This window comes from Cladophialophora bantiana (genome assembly GCF_000835475.1).
Source record: "Cladophialophora bantiana CBS 173.52 unplaced genomic scaffold supercont1.10, whole genome shotgun sequence".
NCBI lineage: Eukaryota > Fungi > Ascomycota > Eurotiomycetes > Chaetothyriales > Herpotrichiellaceae > Cladophialophora > Cladophialophora bantiana.
The window spans coordinates 709,331-728,054 of NW_015971584.1; the positions used below are offsets into that span (position 1 = coordinate 709,331).

At 49.4% G+C, this 18,724-nt stretch overlaps 5 protein-coding genes across 5 annotated transcripts; 3 read left to right on the top strand and 2 right to left on the bottom strand.

The window, feature by feature from the left end:
• Positions 1–3,850: 3,850 nt before the first annotated feature.
• On the top strand, positions 3,851–7,046 carry Z519_07165 (uncharacterized protein; the record flags this gene model as incomplete). Its single annotated transcript, XM_016764900.1, has 2 exons — positions 3,851–5,480; positions 5,530–7,046. The coding sequence occupies 2 exons, from the start codon at positions 3,851–3,853 to the stop codon at positions 7,044–7,046; spliced, it is 3,147 nt and encodes a 1,048-aa protein (XP_016618850.1).
• Positions 7,047–7,607: 561 nt separating this feature from the next.
• On the top strand, positions 7,608–7,967 carry Z519_07166 (60S ribosomal protein L29; the record flags this gene model as incomplete). Its single annotated transcript, XM_016764901.1, has 3 exons — positions 7,608–7,614; positions 7,676–7,727; positions 7,829–7,967. 3 exons carry the CDS (start codon positions 7,608–7,610, stop codon positions 7,965–7,967), a joined length of 198 nt encoding a protein of 65 aa, XP_016618851.1.
• Positions 7,968–12,350: 4,383 nt separating this feature from the next.
• Z519_07167 (uncharacterized protein) lies at positions 12,351–12,845 on the bottom strand (the record flags this gene model as incomplete). Its single annotated transcript, XM_016764902.1, has 1 exon — positions 12,351–12,845. The coding sequence occupies one exon, from the start codon at positions 12,843–12,845 to the stop codon at positions 12,351–12,353; it is 495 nt and encodes a 164-aa protein (XP_016618852.1).
• A 183-nt stretch (positions 12,846–13,028) lies between these two features.
• Positions 13,029–14,252, bottom strand: Z519_07168 (uncharacterized protein; the record flags this gene model as incomplete). Its single annotated transcript, XM_016764903.1, has 6 exons — positions 13,029–13,314; positions 13,370–13,563; positions 13,614–13,719; positions 13,769–13,882; positions 13,931–14,153; positions 14,207–14,252. 6 exons carry the CDS (start codon positions 14,250–14,252, stop codon positions 13,029–13,031), a joined length of 969 nt encoding a protein of 322 aa, XP_016618853.1.
• Positions 14,253–16,262: 2,010 nt separating this feature from the next.
• Positions 16,263–16,589, top strand: Z519_07169 (uncharacterized protein; the record flags this gene model as incomplete). Its single annotated transcript, XM_016764904.1, has 1 exon — positions 16,263–16,589. One exon carries the CDS (start codon positions 16,263–16,265, stop codon positions 16,587–16,589), a length of 327 nt encoding a protein of 108 aa, XP_016618854.1.
• Positions 16,590–18,724: the final 2,135 nt, after the last annotated feature.

Consider the following 18,724-nt stretch of genomic DNA (forward strand, 5'->3'; position numbering starts at 1 on the left):
TCAGGAGAAAGAAAAGGGATAGTCAGGAGGACTAATATGTGCGTCGTCTGGTTATTCTCGTCGCCCTAGTAAATTTCTACTGCAGAGAGAATTATGCAGAAATCAAAATATACTTTAAATCTATTGCTGTCTAGTACTCTCTATGACATCCCAAGGCATCCCCACCTCGTCTCGCTAGGCTCCCCATTCGATCCAACATGCTGTCAATATATATATATCTCTATTGATCGTCTCCTGTGGAATCTCCTCCTAGACTTGGTTGATAGCCTAAACTTGCCGAGCCGGAGCCCTGTTCTTCAGAGCCGACGTCCTCCTTGAGACCCCTACAAGCTGCGCGCACCGCCAACAAACCCGCTATGTAAACCTACCAAACTCGCTCCCCACCTGTCCTTCGCATTGCTGCTCTGACGACCGTCGACCGCGCAAACTCTACATCACTTGCGCTTATTAGATTCGGACAGTTGCCCTCAATCGATTCCCTCTTGCGCCCAACACGTTTTGGCCAAGGAAAAGGTCTCCGGTACATTTGGACACGGCTGACGCAACAGACAAGTGCTGGTGACGAACCAAGTACAACCGGACATGATATCAGACAACACTCAGCAATGCAACAAACACATATTAAGCTACAAACGGACTAACACTGGCCCTTTAGAACGCCCGTGTCCAGCCGGTACGATAACCTGATCACAATCTTGGCCCTGAGTAGACAGAATCCTTCAAATTGATCGTAATTCATCGGCAACACCGCGAGCACAACAATTTCAATACCTTCCTCAAACAAGCCTTCGAGTCAAAACGCCTTTAAGGCGGGATACCGGGGGCTTAAATACATTTTTATCTCTCGGCAGCACGGCTAATAGTGCGTTTTTGGTATTGGTTTGAAGTGCCTGACCCGCCAATCATAACAGAGCAACGTTGTCGAAAAATCACCTGTACGGGCTCCAACGATTCGCTGAACCAACTTAACGAACACCAAGCCGTGAATCATCCGGACAGACAATGTCAGCACACGTTAGACGGTGGATCTTCTTCTATGAACGGTCTTAGTCCTAATAGATATTGATATCAATTCTGCCCACGGGATGGCATGAGTTGAGAAGTGAAACGACGGGTCCGAACATCCGCAGTTGAAGCGTGGAGATGGAGATGGTTTTTATTGTCAGCTAAGCTCCAGGCTCTCATGTTTTGCCTTCAAAAATTCATCTCAGTATGTCTCCTAGAAGATCTAGTTATTTACCTGGTACTGTTCGTCTACGCGGCAGTTAAACCGCGTTAATTGTGAGCTCAAAGTGGCTTTAAACACAGAATGATTCTATTGTTATACAATGTCTCTGCTATGAAGGAATGGAGTATTCGATTCCACTGATGGATTGTAGACAATGTTTGCCGACATCAGTTTCAATCTGGTGCATCACCGTTCATTCAATTAGTCTGTGCTTTTTCCGTTCTCCTTGTAAGTGAGATTTGTCATTTATTGGCAGATTGGTTTGCAAGTTGTTCCAGGTTTTGTAAAGCTTGCTCGTTATCTCGCTTTGGAAAGCACAATTAAGCCATTCCTCCGGACATCCTCCTTTTAACCAGTGAGGCGAAGTCTCATCGTATTGCACCTTTCGGCCGTGTAGACATGCGGTCTGCTTGTTGCTTCTCTACATAGAGGTGGTAACTCGGACATAATCTGCAACTTTATCAACAGCTTCATAGGAAAACAAGAATAAATCGGCCTGATAAAGGTAGGGCTAACCTCTATCATAGCAATTCTTTATTCAGGGCTGGGAAGGGAGGAGGAAGGAGAAAAGAAAAGAAAAGAAAATGCAAAGGAAAGGAAAAGGAGGGAAGAGAAAGGCTGGTTACGAAAAAAAAAAAGGTCCCTTTCACAAGGGGCTTAAACCTCTTCCTAGTAAATCAGCCTCGGACCTTGAATTTACTTCGTGAATTAGTCATTTCAGGCATTATAATAATCCGGCCCTATTTTACCAAAAAGAGAAAAAGTTGCCTTGGGCAATCTCGAACACTCTTTCAATTTTGCTGAATTATCCAATATGAAACGTCCACGGTGACTGAGGTAGGACCAATTTTATTAGAAGCAAAGGATGTATTGACCCAAATAACAAATTGCGAGACAAAGAGGACTGAGTCCGTCGTTTAGTACGTAGGAGATCGTTAGGGTAACTGTGACCTTTTCCAGCCACCTTAGAAGTTGATAGGGATATTAAAGCAATCGACAAAACTTCCATATGATGCAGTATAGAAAAATGTGTTAAGCATTTCAGAAAACGTTAGTTCTCTTCAGTATAGTTGAAAGATCTCACTCGTCTTCTCTAGCTTAGGTAGTCGGTCGACCAACGCCCCATGCATGTGATCAAGCATAAAGTACTCCCCAATGAACTCCCATGCAAGAGGGCCCGAGATATCTGCGCACCGTTGTCGCAAGATAAAAGTTGCCTTGCGTCCCAATAGCGCAACAACAATGTCGTCTTTACGAGGGTCTGGCGGACAGAGCCCTAGCTTTCTATCTCTCGTAAGGAACAATGCTATTCCGCTGGCCTTCAGCAACCGTAACAACGATACCAACAGAGGGGAAGGGCTGTCACGAGAAAGGGGGTTGAGAGTGATCACGGAACAGTGCCGCAACGCAAGGTAGGGTATGGAACAGCAATGTACCGAAACCAGTCTCTCTATCTAAACCCTCTGAGCACTCCTTTATACTCGTCTTCCTTTAGCCGCTCTCGGTGGGTGGTATTCCTGTCTCACATGGCTAGTATTCCTGCCTCTCGGATGGCTGGTATACCTCTTAGACGGGCTTGATATACTCTGGAGCGGTTGGTTGCGTCATAGTCGTTGTGATAGTCAGTCTGAGTGTTACATTACGCACATCCTCCAATCCCATCCGGGAGACTCCTTGACACTGAGTTAGAAGCGGTGGAGTCTATATAAGGCCGAATATAAAGGTGGAAAGTGCAGCCCTTATAGGATATAGCGTCGAAGGGTAGCATCTTAGCACTTCTTTATCTTTAAGGTACACCTATCTCGGCTATAAACTTCGTCGGCATCTCTATAGCCCCCCCTCTAGTAACTGTTGGCTTCAACACGAGTGAGTAGCAGTTTCGTCCGCCGTAAGCTCCTGCTCGCTCAGCTGGCCCATGCCTTTGGTGGAAATAATGGGACTCTAGGAGATTGTCGTGGGAGGGCTGTAATGATAGTAATATTAGGACCGCCGTTTAAGAAGAGTCGCATTCTAGAGGAGGGGAAAAGCCCACAGTCCGAGACGGCAGGGTCTTTGTCCTTTATTAGCAGGAGGGCTCGTCCGAACAAGGAGACAGGAAAGTGGTCAAAACTAGAAAATGTGTCAAAGAGGGAACCGATTGGCACGCCGCTCATTTTGGGTCCTCGCTGGCGCAGCACGCGGTGGAGCAGGTCAAGATGAATGGTGAGTGTGAAGGACGGCGAGGTGAGTGGCTCGGTGGCTATAAAACGGCACGGCTGGGGTGAGTCGCACGTGAGCTCCAGCAGTTTTTACTCTTCTTTAGGCGCCAAGGCCGGAAACTTGGGGAGATTCCGCCGCCCTCAAACATGCCGACTGAAGGCTCTCGAATGATGCCCGACGCTGCAACAATCTCTGTCTCCCTAGAACCACAACGAACAAAGATATTCCCTGTAATTTCTCTTCATGCGTTGATGTCGGCACCCATTCCTTACTGTGAATTTCCCAACAAGGCTCGGTTTCATCATGAACTAACTCCGGAAGCACGTGCTTCCACTTTCGTTACGCCCAAATGCGGTGACTATCTTCCGTGCCCAGTGTTCCTGAAGTCATAGCGCGGTGGGTGAGGAACACTGGTATTACCTGATGGATGAACAGGTCTGTTACCTTTCAGGTCGGTCAAGCCTTGTTGCTAACCTATCCTCTCAGATAATTTCGGCGATTCAAATCGCCTACGACCCCTCCGCAGACCAAGCCCTTAAACGACAAGCCTTTGATTATGTCAATCAATTGAGGCAAGAGCCTTCAGCATGGCAGCCATGTCTGTCCATCTCACTGCAAGTCCCTCGTCAGCCCATGGTCATCCGAGTTTACTGCCTCGAGATCGTCAATAATGCAGTCCAAGGTGGCCTGGTGGATCAACAAGGCTTGAAAACCATCAAAAATCAGCTCATGACATATCTGCAAAAGTTCTACGGGGCAGCAGGCCAGACAGACATGCCAGACCCTGGGACAATCGTCAACAAGTTTGCTCAGACAGTGACATTCCTATTCTCAGTCTTTTATGGCTCCGGCTGGGAAACTTGCTTTGATGATTTATTGGCTCTTACCACAACAGGAACTGGCTCAAAGGACAACTACCCGGGGCTGGTCTTCTATCTAACAGTCCTCAATGCTATTCACGATGAAATTGGAGATCAGTTGCTTTCCAGGTCTCGTGCTGAGCAGGACAGGGCAAATACCTTGAAAGATTTGATTCGAGCCCGAGATGTTCAAAAAATCGCCCGGTCATGGGAGGAGGTCTTGTCCCATTGGGGGACTACGAATGATGTCGTGGCCGAGCTGTGTCTGAAAGCCATTGGGAAATGGGTTAGCTGGATCGATATATCGTTCGTGGTGAATCAGCCGATGCTCGAGCTACTATTTCAGCAGCTGGAACGGGCCCAAAAAGTCGATCCTCGCAAAAGTGAGGAGCAAGCAAGAGACGCGGCCATTGATGTCTTCACGGAGACGGTCGCAAAGAAGATGCCATCCGCGGACAAAGTGAACATGATCACCTTTCTAAATCTCGAAACAGTGGTCTCACGACTTGTGACTTGCCCGCCTCTGAGCGACAGCAGAGCCTCTAATTATGATGTCGATCTTGCTGAAACAGTCGCAAAATTGGTCAACACCACAACCATGGACATCGTCAAAGTGCTGGAAACAGAGAATCAAGGCTCGGAAACCTGGGCTAAGGCCGAACAGCTCCTGGCCTCGTTTCTACCACATCTGCTTAGATTCTTCTCCGACATATTCGACGAAGTTTGTTCGACAGTGCTCAATGCTATGAACGATGTTCTCACATTCCTGAGACGTGCTAGCCAGGGAGAGACCGCCTCTGCCCAAAGAGCAACAATGCTGCTGCCCATTCTCAAGGCAATATTCGTCAAGATGAGGTATGATGACACTGCCGACTGGGGCCAGGAAGACGAGCAGACAGATGAAGCAGAGTTCCAGGAGTTGAGAAAAAGACTAGCAGCCTTGCAGTCAGCAATTGCTGCCGCGGATGAGCAGCTCTACATTGATGCAATTTCGGCACTGGTTCATGACACATTTCAGCGGCTACGATCAGAAGGATCGCGGCTCAACTGGCGAGATCTAGATCTTGCCTTGCATGAAGTCTATCTGATGGGGGATTTGGCTGTGAGGGGAGGGGGCTTGTACCAGAAGAACAAGCCAAACTCGCCGGCCGCAGAAAAACTGGTCCGGATGATGCTGGAAATGGTGCAGTCAAGTAAGTGAAAGTGCCCCGATCTTTACCAAGTTCTGCTGACAATTGGTAGACACAGGCTCCTTTGCACACCCTGCCATACAGCTGCAGTATATGGAAATAAGCGTCAGATACAACTCTTTCTTCGAGAAGCATTCTGAATACATTCAGCCGGTCTTGCGAAACTTCCTCGAGCTCGCCCACCATCCAAGCCTGAAAGTCAAGGCGCGAGCATGGTATCTACTTCAGCGCCTTGTCCGTCAACTTCGCGCTTTTGTGGGAAACGCGGCCGAAGCGGTCGTGCAGAGGCTCCAGGATCTCCTGGCCATACGAGCGGAATTGCCGACCGAAGAAGACAATGATATGTCTTCCAACGATGATTCAGCCGTTGACTCTACCTTTACCAGCCAGCTGTATCTCTTTGAGGCGGTTGGTTGCATCTGTGGTGCAACCACAGTCCCTCCAGACAAGCAAGTACAATATCTATCTGCCGTCATGCAGCCGCTCTTCGCCGATATCGAGCGTAACCTGGAACCGGCTAGATCGGGCAATGAGCTTGCCAGTCTTCAAGTCCATCATGGTATTATGGCGTTGGGTACAATTGCTCGAGGCTTCTCTGACTTCAATCCCGGAGTTACGACTCAAGGGAGCGGAGTGGAGCCGTCACCACAGGCGAAACAGGCATTTGCACAAGTTGCCGAGGTGACTCTTGTCTCTCTAACAGCCCTTAACTCGTCCTTCCAGATCAGAACTGCTGCAAGGTTCGCGTTTTCACGGCTGATCGGGATGGTCGGTACCCAAATGATGCAACAATTGCCCCAATGGGTCGACGGTTTATTGACAGACTCTTCTACCAGAGATGAAATGGCACTCTTCCTCCGACTGCTGGACCAGGTCATTTTTGGCTTCAAGAACGACATACGAGACTTTCTCGACCGGCTGTTCTCAGGACTTCTTCAAAGAGTCTTTACTGGCATATCCGCAGCCACTTCAGGCACGGACGATGAAATAGAGTTGGCAGAGCTGAAGAGAGAGTATCTTAACTTTCTAATGGTCATCCTCGGGAATGACCTCAGCACGATTTTGGTCAGCGCTAGAAACCAACCGATCTTTGAATCAGTGATCAGCTCCATCGAGCATCTCGCACGAGATGTAGAAGACTTTCCAACTGCGAAGATGGCATTTATACTGCTTTCTAGGATGTGCACTGTTTGGGGAGGGCCTGATGTGGTTTCTGCAACTGGCCGGGTGAACGGCGACATCCCTGGCCCGCAGCCCGCTCTTCCGGGCTTTGATCAATTCATGATCACCCGGTTCTCGCCATTGTGCTGGGCTCTGCCAACTAATCCTTTGTTTAATAGCAAGGATGCACAGGCGCGACAAGCTCTTTCCGAGGCTGCCGGTCTTCAAAAGACCATCTACACAAAAACAGGTCAGCAATACCTTACTTGGTTGCAAGAAAAGGAGTTGAGAACAATGGGCATGAATGATACCCTGATCAACGAATATTTGCAGAAATTGGCTACCATGGAACCAAAGGCGTTCAAAATCTTTTTTGCGAAGTTTATCGCACAAGGTGGCCAGATGTGAAGAGCATTTGAAAAGCCTGATTACCCTGAGAATGAGAACGACGCTGCATATGATACCAAAGGATTTTGTTACTCAAGATACGTATGGACCCGGATGAACGATGGTCGCTGGTCCTAGACAGAAAAACTCAGTTACAGTAGAACAGTCAAGTGTGTCCTATTCCAAGATGCTGCTCTCGGCCGGTTTGCGCCGGGGATGATGGTTTGCAATGTCACGGCTCATATCGATACATCTGAAAGTCACCCAACACTTGAAGTTGTGTCGAAGTCATCAATAGCGATTAGTATCTCTCCTTCAATTCAAATAAAAAGGGTCTTAGGTTCACCGTCAGCTAAAGAGCTTCGAAGACTTGGAAGACAGCCAGACGGTTCCTTTTTGGCTGGATAAGGCTCGAACAAGATTTCACAGCCTTGCGAAGAATAGTTGCCAAGCCATCGGCTGACCTTCCTAATCGTCTTCCCACATTCAACATTTTGGCCGAACTTTTGGACCACCGAGTTCGATCGATCCGTCAATCCAGCCTCAAACACTTCCGATCAATCTGTCGTTGAGAGTTTCAAGATGGCCAGTAAGTTTTAACGCCTGCGCATAACTGTGGGAAATCGAGGTGCCGGACTAACCGCGCCTAGAATCCAAGAACTCGTCTCAACACAATCAAGCCAAAAAGGCTCACAAGAACGGGTATGAATTTTGTTCTCCGCAAGCGCAGCCGACGCCTTACTTGAGATCGCTTGCTCACAGAGTGGAATCGGTTTGGCTGACACGGCTGCTTAAAATAACAGGATCAAGAAGCCCAAGACCTTCAGATATCCATCCCTCAAAGGCACGGATCCCAAGTTTCGAAGAAATCACAAACACGCCCTGCACGGAACAATGAAGGCACTCAAGGAGGTGCGGGAAGGGAAGAGAGACGCTGCATAAATTCGAAAACGGAGAATAAAATTCTGAACAAAGCATGAACTGTGGTATGCGATGTGGACGGCAAACCGAAACGACATTTTCTGCGGCGTCTGGGAAGAGGGTCTCTATTGGCGATGCAAAGATCCAAGGTGGCAGGAGTCCTCCAGTTTCGATGACCGAAGCTGTTTTCGAACAGGAACCGGCATGCTTTCGGACGATCCGATCACTGAGTTGAGTTGAAGATGGACAATCCGAAGAAAGACTGAACCACAAATACCCTGTTCGCAAAGCTGCTTCACCAATTTCCCTTTTCCCAAGTTGAACACGATTTTATGACACTTCACAGAATCTCTGGTCAATGGCATTTGTGTGTACAGCGTCGTGTCTATCTCTTCCATGCGCGATGTCTGAAGGAGAAAAATCTTTCGTGCCTACATGGAGCGTTGACCTTCCAATTACCAAACACGGCCCTCCCACTGTCGATGGAGGGTTGTGCATGGACGGGAGGTGACAATTAACTATACCTTGGTTTATGTTTTCGTCGGGGCTGAGGAGGAAGTCAGCTGGGAGACCTGTCCGTGACACCTCGGCCTCACCCAATTGGCCATGAATGGACGGATTCCGAGACCATCCCAGGTCCATATTCAATGCCGGATCAACACAGCCCTTTCATCGTCAAGGCTCATTGAACACGACTGCACACTCAACGATTTGTACGTATCATGCGTTGCAGGAACGAGCCAGTCATGACAAGACGTCAGCTCTAAATAGGTAGGTGATGATACACGTCTTTGTGCCTATGTTTTTGGTCATGGCAATGGCTATGTACCTCCCGTTGGTGGTGATATCTACGTCGCAAGTCTAGCTTAGCCCGGAAAGGAAAGCACATACAGCCCTTTTATGAATCCTTCCACACAATCCTGTGCCTGTGGCAGGATGTGATATTGCTTCTTATTCGTCACATTGCGGACGGCGCGCTTCGGATCCGTGGCCTCTTGAAGGCTTCTACCGAGTACTAGGGGGTTGAGGAATTGATGCCCTGCCTTTGTTAGACGGCCCAGAGTCGGAGTCTTGATATGCCAGCATTCGAAGTACTAGCTTCTGGCCTTTTGCTTTTAAAGGAAGTGAAGTCCGAGAGGAGCAGCAGGCGCGACACTCATGAGATTGGATTTGCTGGCAGTTCCTGCTGCTCCTGTGAAGAAAACCACAGCAGTTGGGATGCGATCGTGAGTTGTTTTTTTGGCCAAGCAGCCGTATTCGTTTAATCGTTACTTAGTCCATTCCTAGTCTTTCAGGGATTAGGGATATCGTCTTGTATGAGGTACCGGTACATTCCATGTCGATTCTCAGCCATGCCTGTCAAAGCGTGCCACTTTGTGCTTGCAGACTGACCACTCCATGCACGACGACAATGTCATATTACGCAGGGACGACTCCGCTTGATCCGTGCACGTCTTCCTCAGGCATTTGGTCGTGTCATGGAGAACCCACAGCATAGCAGAGTAGTCGACTTTGGCCTGGCCAGAATCTGAAACATCCCGTCTCGATAGAGCGCAAAGCAGAGCCAGGCATCACCTCAGCAAAACGGACCAGTGGAACAGTTCTCAAAAAGCCATTTCACTGGGCATCATGCAACGGAGGCATGGTTCCTGCATCCGCGTTGAAGAATTGCAGTTCCGGAGAACGAGGTGCGAGTAAGCGCTACTGCGCTAGGGAATCCTTCCTAATATGGTATAGTGAGATAATGACCCTCCGGGACCACACACCGAGGTAGCTTTTGTGCGCTTGGTGGCTCTCGTTGTATCCTCCAGTGTTTCTTCGACGTTGTTTCTGCCCGTTTTCGTGTGGCCCCTGGACTCTGCCATAGCGAGATGAATGCATGGCGGTCCAGGCATTTGTAAGTAACAGCCACGTCGTGTGCGCCTTCGAATACTTCAGTCTGTTACGACAAGGTACTCCCCACGCAGTATGAGCCGAGTGAATCTTGTCGAGCAACTACCGGTATATTCGAATGGGAGTTAGAGGCGCAAAATGGTGGCGGCCATGAAAAGACATTGTGACTAACACTTACCTCGTAGGTACGAGGTACCTCGTCCAGAACTCACAATCATAGACCCCTCTTTGGTTTAGTGGGTCCCCATTCGCTCATGAGAGTTTCATGGCAGCCTTCAAGTAGCGATGGAATCACAGTTCCTTCTGTTTCTGAGGACCAACTTTCCACAGTCTCCTGTACCCGGTACAGTAGGCCTACGGTAGTTCCACACCTGATTCGTGCCGGCCGGGACCGTTTCCTAGGCTCAGGCCCATGTGGCATTTTTCAACATCCGGCATGGGGATTCCCTCCTTTTTCCGCAGCACCACCGCGCGTTCGTACCTACAAGTAGATAAAGCTTGATGCAGCGCGAGCTTCCCCTGACGAACTTGCATGATCCAGCATTCCTTTGGACCGACTTTGTGGGGACGTGGACCTCGGATGTCGAAGGACAATTATGGAAAGGTCTACATGCGCAGAAACCCCTCCACGGGTGGTTGCTGAGGGTGTTATAGTACGGTGGAGGCTTTCGCGTTTCAAGAACGAAGGTCAAGCATACTTTAGAATCCCTGTAAGAAGGATCCAGCACGGATGGGTTGGTGAGTGGGCAGGTATGGAGCAATGATTCTCGTCGACCAACAGAATGGACCGCCCCGGAGCGGATTCCTCCGGTTCCAGACAGCTGGAGCAGTGAGAGCCCTAACATGAAGCGGAATGGATATTCGGGATCACCACTCGCAGAGACAGGGAGGGAAAATAGCACCACAATGTCCACGCGAAACAAAAGCGTTGACATTTTTTTGCGGAACCATGAACGCGACCAAGATTACTGGGTCTCCTACATGAGACGTCAGCATTTCGAAAATCTCATAGCACAAACGCGAGGGCGAGTACATTGACCCTCAATGCGACGCTGCTGTTCTACCATTGTGGTCCTGATGCGGAACAGTGTTTCGGGGCTCCGCGACAACTTGCCTTCATCATAGAGGCGAGTGCAGCAATATCGATCTGTGTCAGCCGCAAGAATTCCTTCGGCGGGGTGCCCTCGCCAGTGTTTTATGGCTGCGTTTTGTGGGTGATGTTTCGTATAGTGGAATCTGCCATCCTCGGGTTTTGAAACATGCTATGGAGGGGACCATCGTGGGTCGCCAGCGTTGTTACCCGGTGAGCGACCCTTTATCGCTCTAGGGGACTGAACCTTTTGGATATTGCAATCGGCCCTGTACAATCGGCCCTGTACAATCGTTCCCGAAACCACCCTCCCCCTTCAAGACACATTGCGACTTTCTTCGGTGAAAGGTTAGAACATGTGGGGCTGTTCTAGTCAGATATGTTTTAGTCCTCTCTAATATTTCACCCAATGATCAGTGGCGCTATCGGCCCCAATTTTTACCCCGTTGGTAAGGCAGGTTGTAAAGACTTGATGCAATACGGTCAGTTGCAAAACTTGCCTTACGGTGAAACACTCTTTTCAATTCTCCGCCCCGCAGCTGACCATCCACATTAACTAGGATCCTTACCTAACATAGTTAAGCCTCAGGTACAAAAGTCACCAATCATATTGCGCCTAATCTTAGCAGTCCTATATCGAATCCGGCTCATTACACGTATTGTTACATATCCCGTGACCAGCCTTCCGGATTAAGGAGACACTAATAGCGGCAGTAAAATCTAACCCTTTTAAACCGGGTTCTACCATAAGTAGTTTTCTGACACATGACCCTCATTCGCTTCTGCGGCCATCGGCACGCGCCGAGACGCGCTTTGGCCCTGGAAGCCCCCACACATTTTGGTGGTGGCCGCTTTCACGTTCAGTGATGACAAGCCTCTGCTGTCTTTACCGATGGCGAAGATTCTTGTTGAATACCACCCCTTGCGTCGGTCTCGGCCCTTAGGGCGCAGCAAGAAATAGGACACTATGGTAAGAGAAGGAGCTACGCGATACTGGAGTGATACTGGAGTGATACGGAAAGGCGGCACGTACAAACATTTGCAAGAGGTTGCCGCTGCCGAAGCGACGAAAAGTTTCTTCACGTGTACAACTTGTGCGAGGACATCACCTAGCAACTTCCGCCATTCCATCATTTGCTAGCGATCCTTCCTTAATCATGCCTTGAATAATCACATGCTGCGAAACTGCGGGATTGGGTGCTACAGCTCGGCACATTTGGTCAATGGGTTGCGACACTGTTGCTGTTCGGTGCGTGGACTCCTCACAGATAGTACGACCCCCTTCGGAAAGTCGGAGAATTATTTCAAATATACCGCCACCTGCAGTCACAATATTTCATCTCTTCTCGATTCTGTGGCAATTTCAACTCTGTGGGCTGGGTGTCAATATAGCCGCATTTCTCTTCGGGAAATGAGAAGACTCAACCTACTCTGAGCTTTTCGTTTGCTGGGCGCACACGTAGCCCATCCAGCCTCCCGACGTTGGCATTAGCAAAGCGCTTCGCCAAAAAAGGAGGTATCTGGGGAAATCGGTCGACTACTTTCCGCAAGAAGATCTGGGCGTCCAGTGGCATGTCCTGGTATTCCTTCACTGTATCTTTCAGTGGTTGTGACTCGGGGACTTTGCTGACGAAATGCACTCGCTTCAGTACTTCAATGTCCTTCCGTTCTTGGCGGGTCTGCTGGGCCACGGCTTCCAAAGCATCAGAGATGGATGACTGAGGCTGAGGTTCGTGAGCAGGCATAACGCTGAAATTAAGCCAGGCATCCATCGTTCCACTGCTGGTGATCTGGTGAATGGGGGATCGCCGAGAGTGCTTCACAGACTTGATAAATGAGCCGTCGATGTGTTGAGCCGATGCTGTCTCCAGTGCCGCCAGGTTGTCTGCCGATAGCTCCTGAGCTTCCGAAGGCATTGCAGTCTGGCCGGGATTTCAGGTACATCCTGGTCATCATCAGATTGAATCTCGATGACGTCTACAGGTCTTGGCCTTCGCCCAAAATTGTCCAAGTCCTCATATTGCTGGACAAGTCGGAGCTTGTCATCTTCCGCGGCCAGGCCCAAGTTTTTGACGTCAGGATTGAATCTAAAAGATAGTTCACATTTTGGGCAGGTAACGAATGTCTGTCTCAGTCTCTGTTATGTCCGAGAATTTGTAGCCGCAGCTGGGCCTGGGACATTGCCGAACGGGCAATTTGAGCATCGTGAGAACAATTGTCATTGCGAATGCTGCTCCCGGAAAAATGTTGGAAGTCCAACCGGACTTGGCGAGGGCCTTGCCGTCGGAGCTAGTTGGAGATATGACGAAGTTACCATGTTTCACTTGAATAGACCCAGGAAGGCCCCACCTCTGAGAACGCGTGTTTAACAAAGCCGTCAAAAAGCTGTGAACATTAGCAGGGTGCTGTGGATCAGAGTGCAAGCATATGTACCTCTCACTGTTTGAAATAAGTATAAGGTAGTGAAAACTTGCGCCCCAGAGGATCGTAGAGTGTTATGGTGTCGGTGGCGTTTGAAGGACCTTGATTGATACTTTGACTTAAATCAGTCAGCATTCTAGTATTCCTAGTAACGTGTCTCGCAAGAGATTCCACCTCTCGTCTGTGCCTATCGCCGTCATTCGCCATTGAGGACTAGTTCAGACTTAGAGTTCGGAAACACAGGATTTATGACTTTGCCGTACAATCATAGTGCTGATATCTTTGACCGCATGGCTGTAACTCTGCATGACATTGGACAATTGTTCGTGTTCTGCACGTCGTCTAGCCTCTCGTCTACTAGAAATTTCTCTTTAAAGGAATTAGGAAAGTGAAGATTCCCGCATTTGTATTTCCGTACCGTCCGAGCATTTGCAATTGGGTAATGATGCTGAGCAACTGGCCAGCAACATACAGCTGGAGCTTGTCAACCTCTTCATCCATGCTCAGAGTCCATTGCATGGCCTTGATGATTCTTTTAGCTCTGTGAGTTCGGCCAGTCGGAAACAAACAAGCCTCATACTTTTGCAACCTTTGCAAGAAGTCTCGTAGTGTGAGCCAGGTTGCAAACGCCGCGGCTCGGAGGCTGTTGATGCGAGTAGTATCGTCATCAATGTCATTTGCTGCCAGTCTCTCGATATCGCGAAGGACTCTTCCAAGACTCCCTATCTCGATGATTGTCCGCTGATAGTGAGCAGCAGCACCAGTGGTTGACTTAAGCGCCCCGAGCAGCTTTTGAATGAGCTCTGGTGCGTATAGTTAGAACCATAGCGCGAGACTGTTACTAGCAGACGCATACCAATGGTGGCGATGACATCGCCAACCGAGACGCCAAAAGCCGGCATTTATGGGAGCTTCGAGGTAGAAGTTGATATTAGGCCCCTTGATCTCGCATATGAGCAAACACCATTGTTGAGCTGTTTTGTTGCTGCCTGTTGGAGGGTCACGTGGTTGTGCTTGGCACGGCTGTCAGCTATGTAAATACTGTTTGTCACCCCTCATAGATAGATCCAACTGACCAAATCTTGTCAATCACACCAGCTCAGATGGTTCATCACTGCTAATGCGAAGGGTTTCATACATCCCGTCATATTTGGTAGCAGGGTTCAGGGGGGAGAACAGCGTTGATTCCCGAATAGGCAATCTCGCAGCCAATTCCCCGGCATTATGTTAATCCAAGCCGGTGTCTCAACCTCGTACTCTGTATAGGGAAAGATGCCCCTATAGCATGAGCCTTCAGCAATGCAAGACCGACCACTCTATGCCTCCAGATTAAACCCATATGCACTATTGACACGCATAGTAGAATCTAATGTTGGTATCGAGTCTCCACGAAACTCGAGAACCAGCACAACGGAGGGTAATCGTTTGAAGTTGTCGGCCAGTCTGTCAAGCCTTGAAGCGGAAAGGTTGGCCGCGCAGACCGTGGCTAGGCTTGGCGTAAAGTCGCTGCCATGTAAGTGCTGCTGTACGCGAGAGTAGCACACGATGCCTACAGTTTTCCGTGTTGTTGGGATAGACTCGCGCCTCGATGAAACCACCTGCTAAGCACTGAGCATCCTCCCTTTATGTCCTCCCCGATGACCTTAGCCTAGCCGTCACGAAATGCACCACGCGGGCAAACCTGAAAGACGGTGATGTATACGATCCCGATTGTTATGCCCCTCTTGCATCGTCAGGTAAACTCCGCGCAGCCTGTCCTCTACCTCTCTACCTTTAATGTCCAGCCGGAAGGGAAACATCCATCTGAAACCTCTCCTTGCCACATCATTACTTGAACCAATCAAAAATGTGTGTCCGAACCAAAACATCCTATGGTTGCGGATGTGAATACAAAACAACCACCCTTTGCTACTCCTCTCAGTGCCAAGGGCTTGAGAGATACCACTACCCAAGAGAAGTTGACTGTGAAACCTGCCGCCTGGGACGTCCTTCAATATTCTCCGAGCGACGCCCCACGTATTTGGATGAAAACGGCGATGAGAATGACTGTACCTCTCATCAGCGGGAGAGTCATTATGCCGAACACAGGAACGTTGCAGCAATTCCGACGAGTCCCACCAAACTAGAACGTTACGATTCGGCATCATATTGGGGCGATACTCGTAGGAGGAGGAGGAGCGGCTCTGTCCAGTCCAAGTCATCGAGTCGCAATAGTTCTCTCGGTGGCGGTCGGCGCTTTGAGCGCGACTATCAGAAGCCCGAGTTTGCTAGAGGACGAACAGGCTTTGGCTCTGATGTAAGTCCTCATTCCGTGACAATTTCCCTCTTTTTATAGTAGCGGTCTCCCGTGGATGTGCCATTTCTCTCTTCGATTTGGCATGCGAACCTTCTGCCTCCTGGTGGCGGCTCCTCGGCTCGCCGCGGTTGAATTAAAGTCGGTTGCGGTGCACTGATGATTTCCTGACATAGTACGAGATAAGACCTTCTTCGCCGGGTCTTCCACCTCCTCCGCGATTACCAGCTAGAGATCCAATCGTCGATCCCTCGGATTCTTCACCCAGCGAGAGCGAGCACGGTCGTAAGAGCAGGACTCCAGGTGGAGCAAAGCAAGGAGCCGCATTTAGACTAAAGCCGCGAGGTGGTAAGCAAATCATGCCCGCAGGTTTGAAGCCGAAAGGATCGAACCAAGATATTCTCAAATCCCAAACTCCGGCAATTCCCACGTCAGCCGATAACTTTTGGGGGCAACTGAACCAAGCCACAGAGGGGGCTCAGTTTCGAGATTGTTATATATGTGGCGATGTAGTCATGGTTGACCGGAAGCGCAGCTGGCAGTAAGTGTATTTATTCTTACCCTATCACTGCTAACAGGAAGGCAGGACGCGGGTCTTTCAAGACCTTTGCCCCTACCAATGCCTCGAAAGGCATGTTCAACTGCAGAGTCAACCTACTCTGGTCTCCAAGAGCTGAGACAACATTATCACCAGGAGCACGGTGCGGCCGATATTCTACATGTCATGTTCCTGCCATGCCCATTGTGCAGCCAAAAGCTGGACTCTGAGCTACGAGCACGCTTCAAGCACATTGGCCGCCACATGGAGGACATTGCCTTTGCCGTTGTTCCGCACCAATACGTTGACTGGGAATTCTACAGTGAGTCTGCAACCTCCTCGGACGATCAACACGAGCGTGCAGATGCAGATTCAACACTCCAATGTTCGAAGCGAAGTCTCTCATGATAGTTGGACCTCTGTAGAATCACTTTGTGGTAGGTGTTTTTGCCCATGTCGTTCATGTTGGACACGTCTGTCTGCCATAAATGACCGTTATACTTCTCAAGAGGACACAGCCGTCGTCGGATGTCTTAGATTGATCTTGGAAGGAACTGAAGACCATCTGCCGATCCTTTTCACTAGGGTTCTTCGCTGGAACTTGGAGGAAACCTCCTGCTGATGGCAGAAACGAGAAAGGAGTGTGAGTTGATGGTCACGAACATGGCATGCTCCTGTACAACAGTACAGCTACGTGGCAACGGAGCAACCTTTTCGCATATCATTTATCAGCCTTTAAATGAAGTATAGCCTCCCCTTAGCAGATATCCACCCGTACATCTATCATATCTCGTTGGATAAATAAACCTCCCTTTCCTTGTTGGCTATTCTAAGCCGAAGACACTCAGATATACCGAACTCACCTAAGACTGAACTAAGTCAATACCAGATGCAGGCTTTCTGGAGGGCTCGAAATGAATGCAATAAGTGCTATTGACTATCTACAGACGCAGGGCGACATCGACTTCCGACGCTAAGGGAAGTCGAAGGGTATATTCCTGCGAGATGTATGCTGTGTCCATGAGAACTTGGGATGAGCCTGGGCCCCACAAGACATTTTGCTGCCGCTCTTATGGGTGACATTTGGGTGCAGAGTCTGTCACGGGACGGGTAATGATGGGTGTAACACGGTGTACGAGCAATACTGCATTATTAATACTGAACAGTTCTATTGGCGGGCGTCGAGATTAGAACTTTTTCTTCGTTAGGTAAAGAGTCTTCATGATGTGGGTCGCTAATTGCGAGTTCGGAGAATCGAACAAGAGTGTCAAACAATATGGGAGGTTTTGCAACGGGCCTGTACCCAGTATTACCGGAGGGCATTTTCAGTACTGGGTATCCGAGTGGTATTAAAACGGATCCACTGCTTAGTCATATGTAGATTAGAAAATAGACTATTACAAATGAAGTATAGCGTAGTCCACTTGTATTTTCAACTTTTTGCGAGAGAAGTTGCAACGTGTCCATAAAGGGAAGGGCGGTTTCGGGAGCGACTGTATCTCTCTCCGTCAACTTTACAATGGTGGGACCTTTAGAGCACAGGATTGTTCTCCTGGGTATTTGGCATGTCGCGGCACAGTACCACGTCTGCATGAAGTTCAATGAAGGATTTGCCTAGCCCTTGGACATTCCCTTGTGAACCCCGCAGCAATCGAATACCTCTTTTCTGATATCGTATCCGATGTGGCAACGAGGTTCTCAGACACCACGCAGTTTGAACCTTGCGGATCCAGTACCTCGTGCTGACAGGAGCACCAGGTCGATTTCCAGCTCTAGGACTTGTTGGTGGGAACACCCATCCAAGAGATTGAAGGGCCTCATTGAGCTCGTTAGGTTTGCTCCGTCCCCCACGCCTGTATGGACAATGTCAAACCCCGAGACAAAGTTGAACAAACGGCAATTCACTGGTAATTGTCCATTGGGAGTGGTTCTGGTGAGGAGAACAAGGTGGTGGTTCTTCATTCGAAGCAAAGTGTTCCCGCGACGCTCGAGCCAGCTTCCTTGGGACGAAAACCTTGCTGATTTTCTCCATAATTTCGCACGTGGCATGGCGCATCGTGTCGGATCCTTGGGCTTACGGATATGGAAAACTCTCATTCACAGGGCAACCCATGGCGATGTTTTTGCTTGTCTAGCAAACCTCGATCGAGGCCGACTTTGAGTTTGGGTCGAGGCAAACAAGCCGGTCTTGTGCATGACGTGGAGGCAAACTTGTTTGCTCCGAGCAGGACGGTTCCGCCGAGTCCGCACGGAGGATTTTGATCATCTGCAGCAAGTCATGCGCTGGAAGGAGGCCAAGAACGATGTGAGTATCTCGATTTCCCAAAGGTTAGCAGTCTCCCTCGTGGCACGTCTGGCTCTCGAAATGTCCAGTCGGCGTGTGGATGGCGTGACCCATGCTTAAATTGGCCAACCTCAGCCTCGTCAGCCTCCAATTTGCACCGCGGATACGCTATCGAAAGTTTGTGCACGCACCACCAACTTTGTGCCAGCCCATGGTGTTCAGAGTTGCAACCCCTTCATCACGCGAAAAGCACAGACAG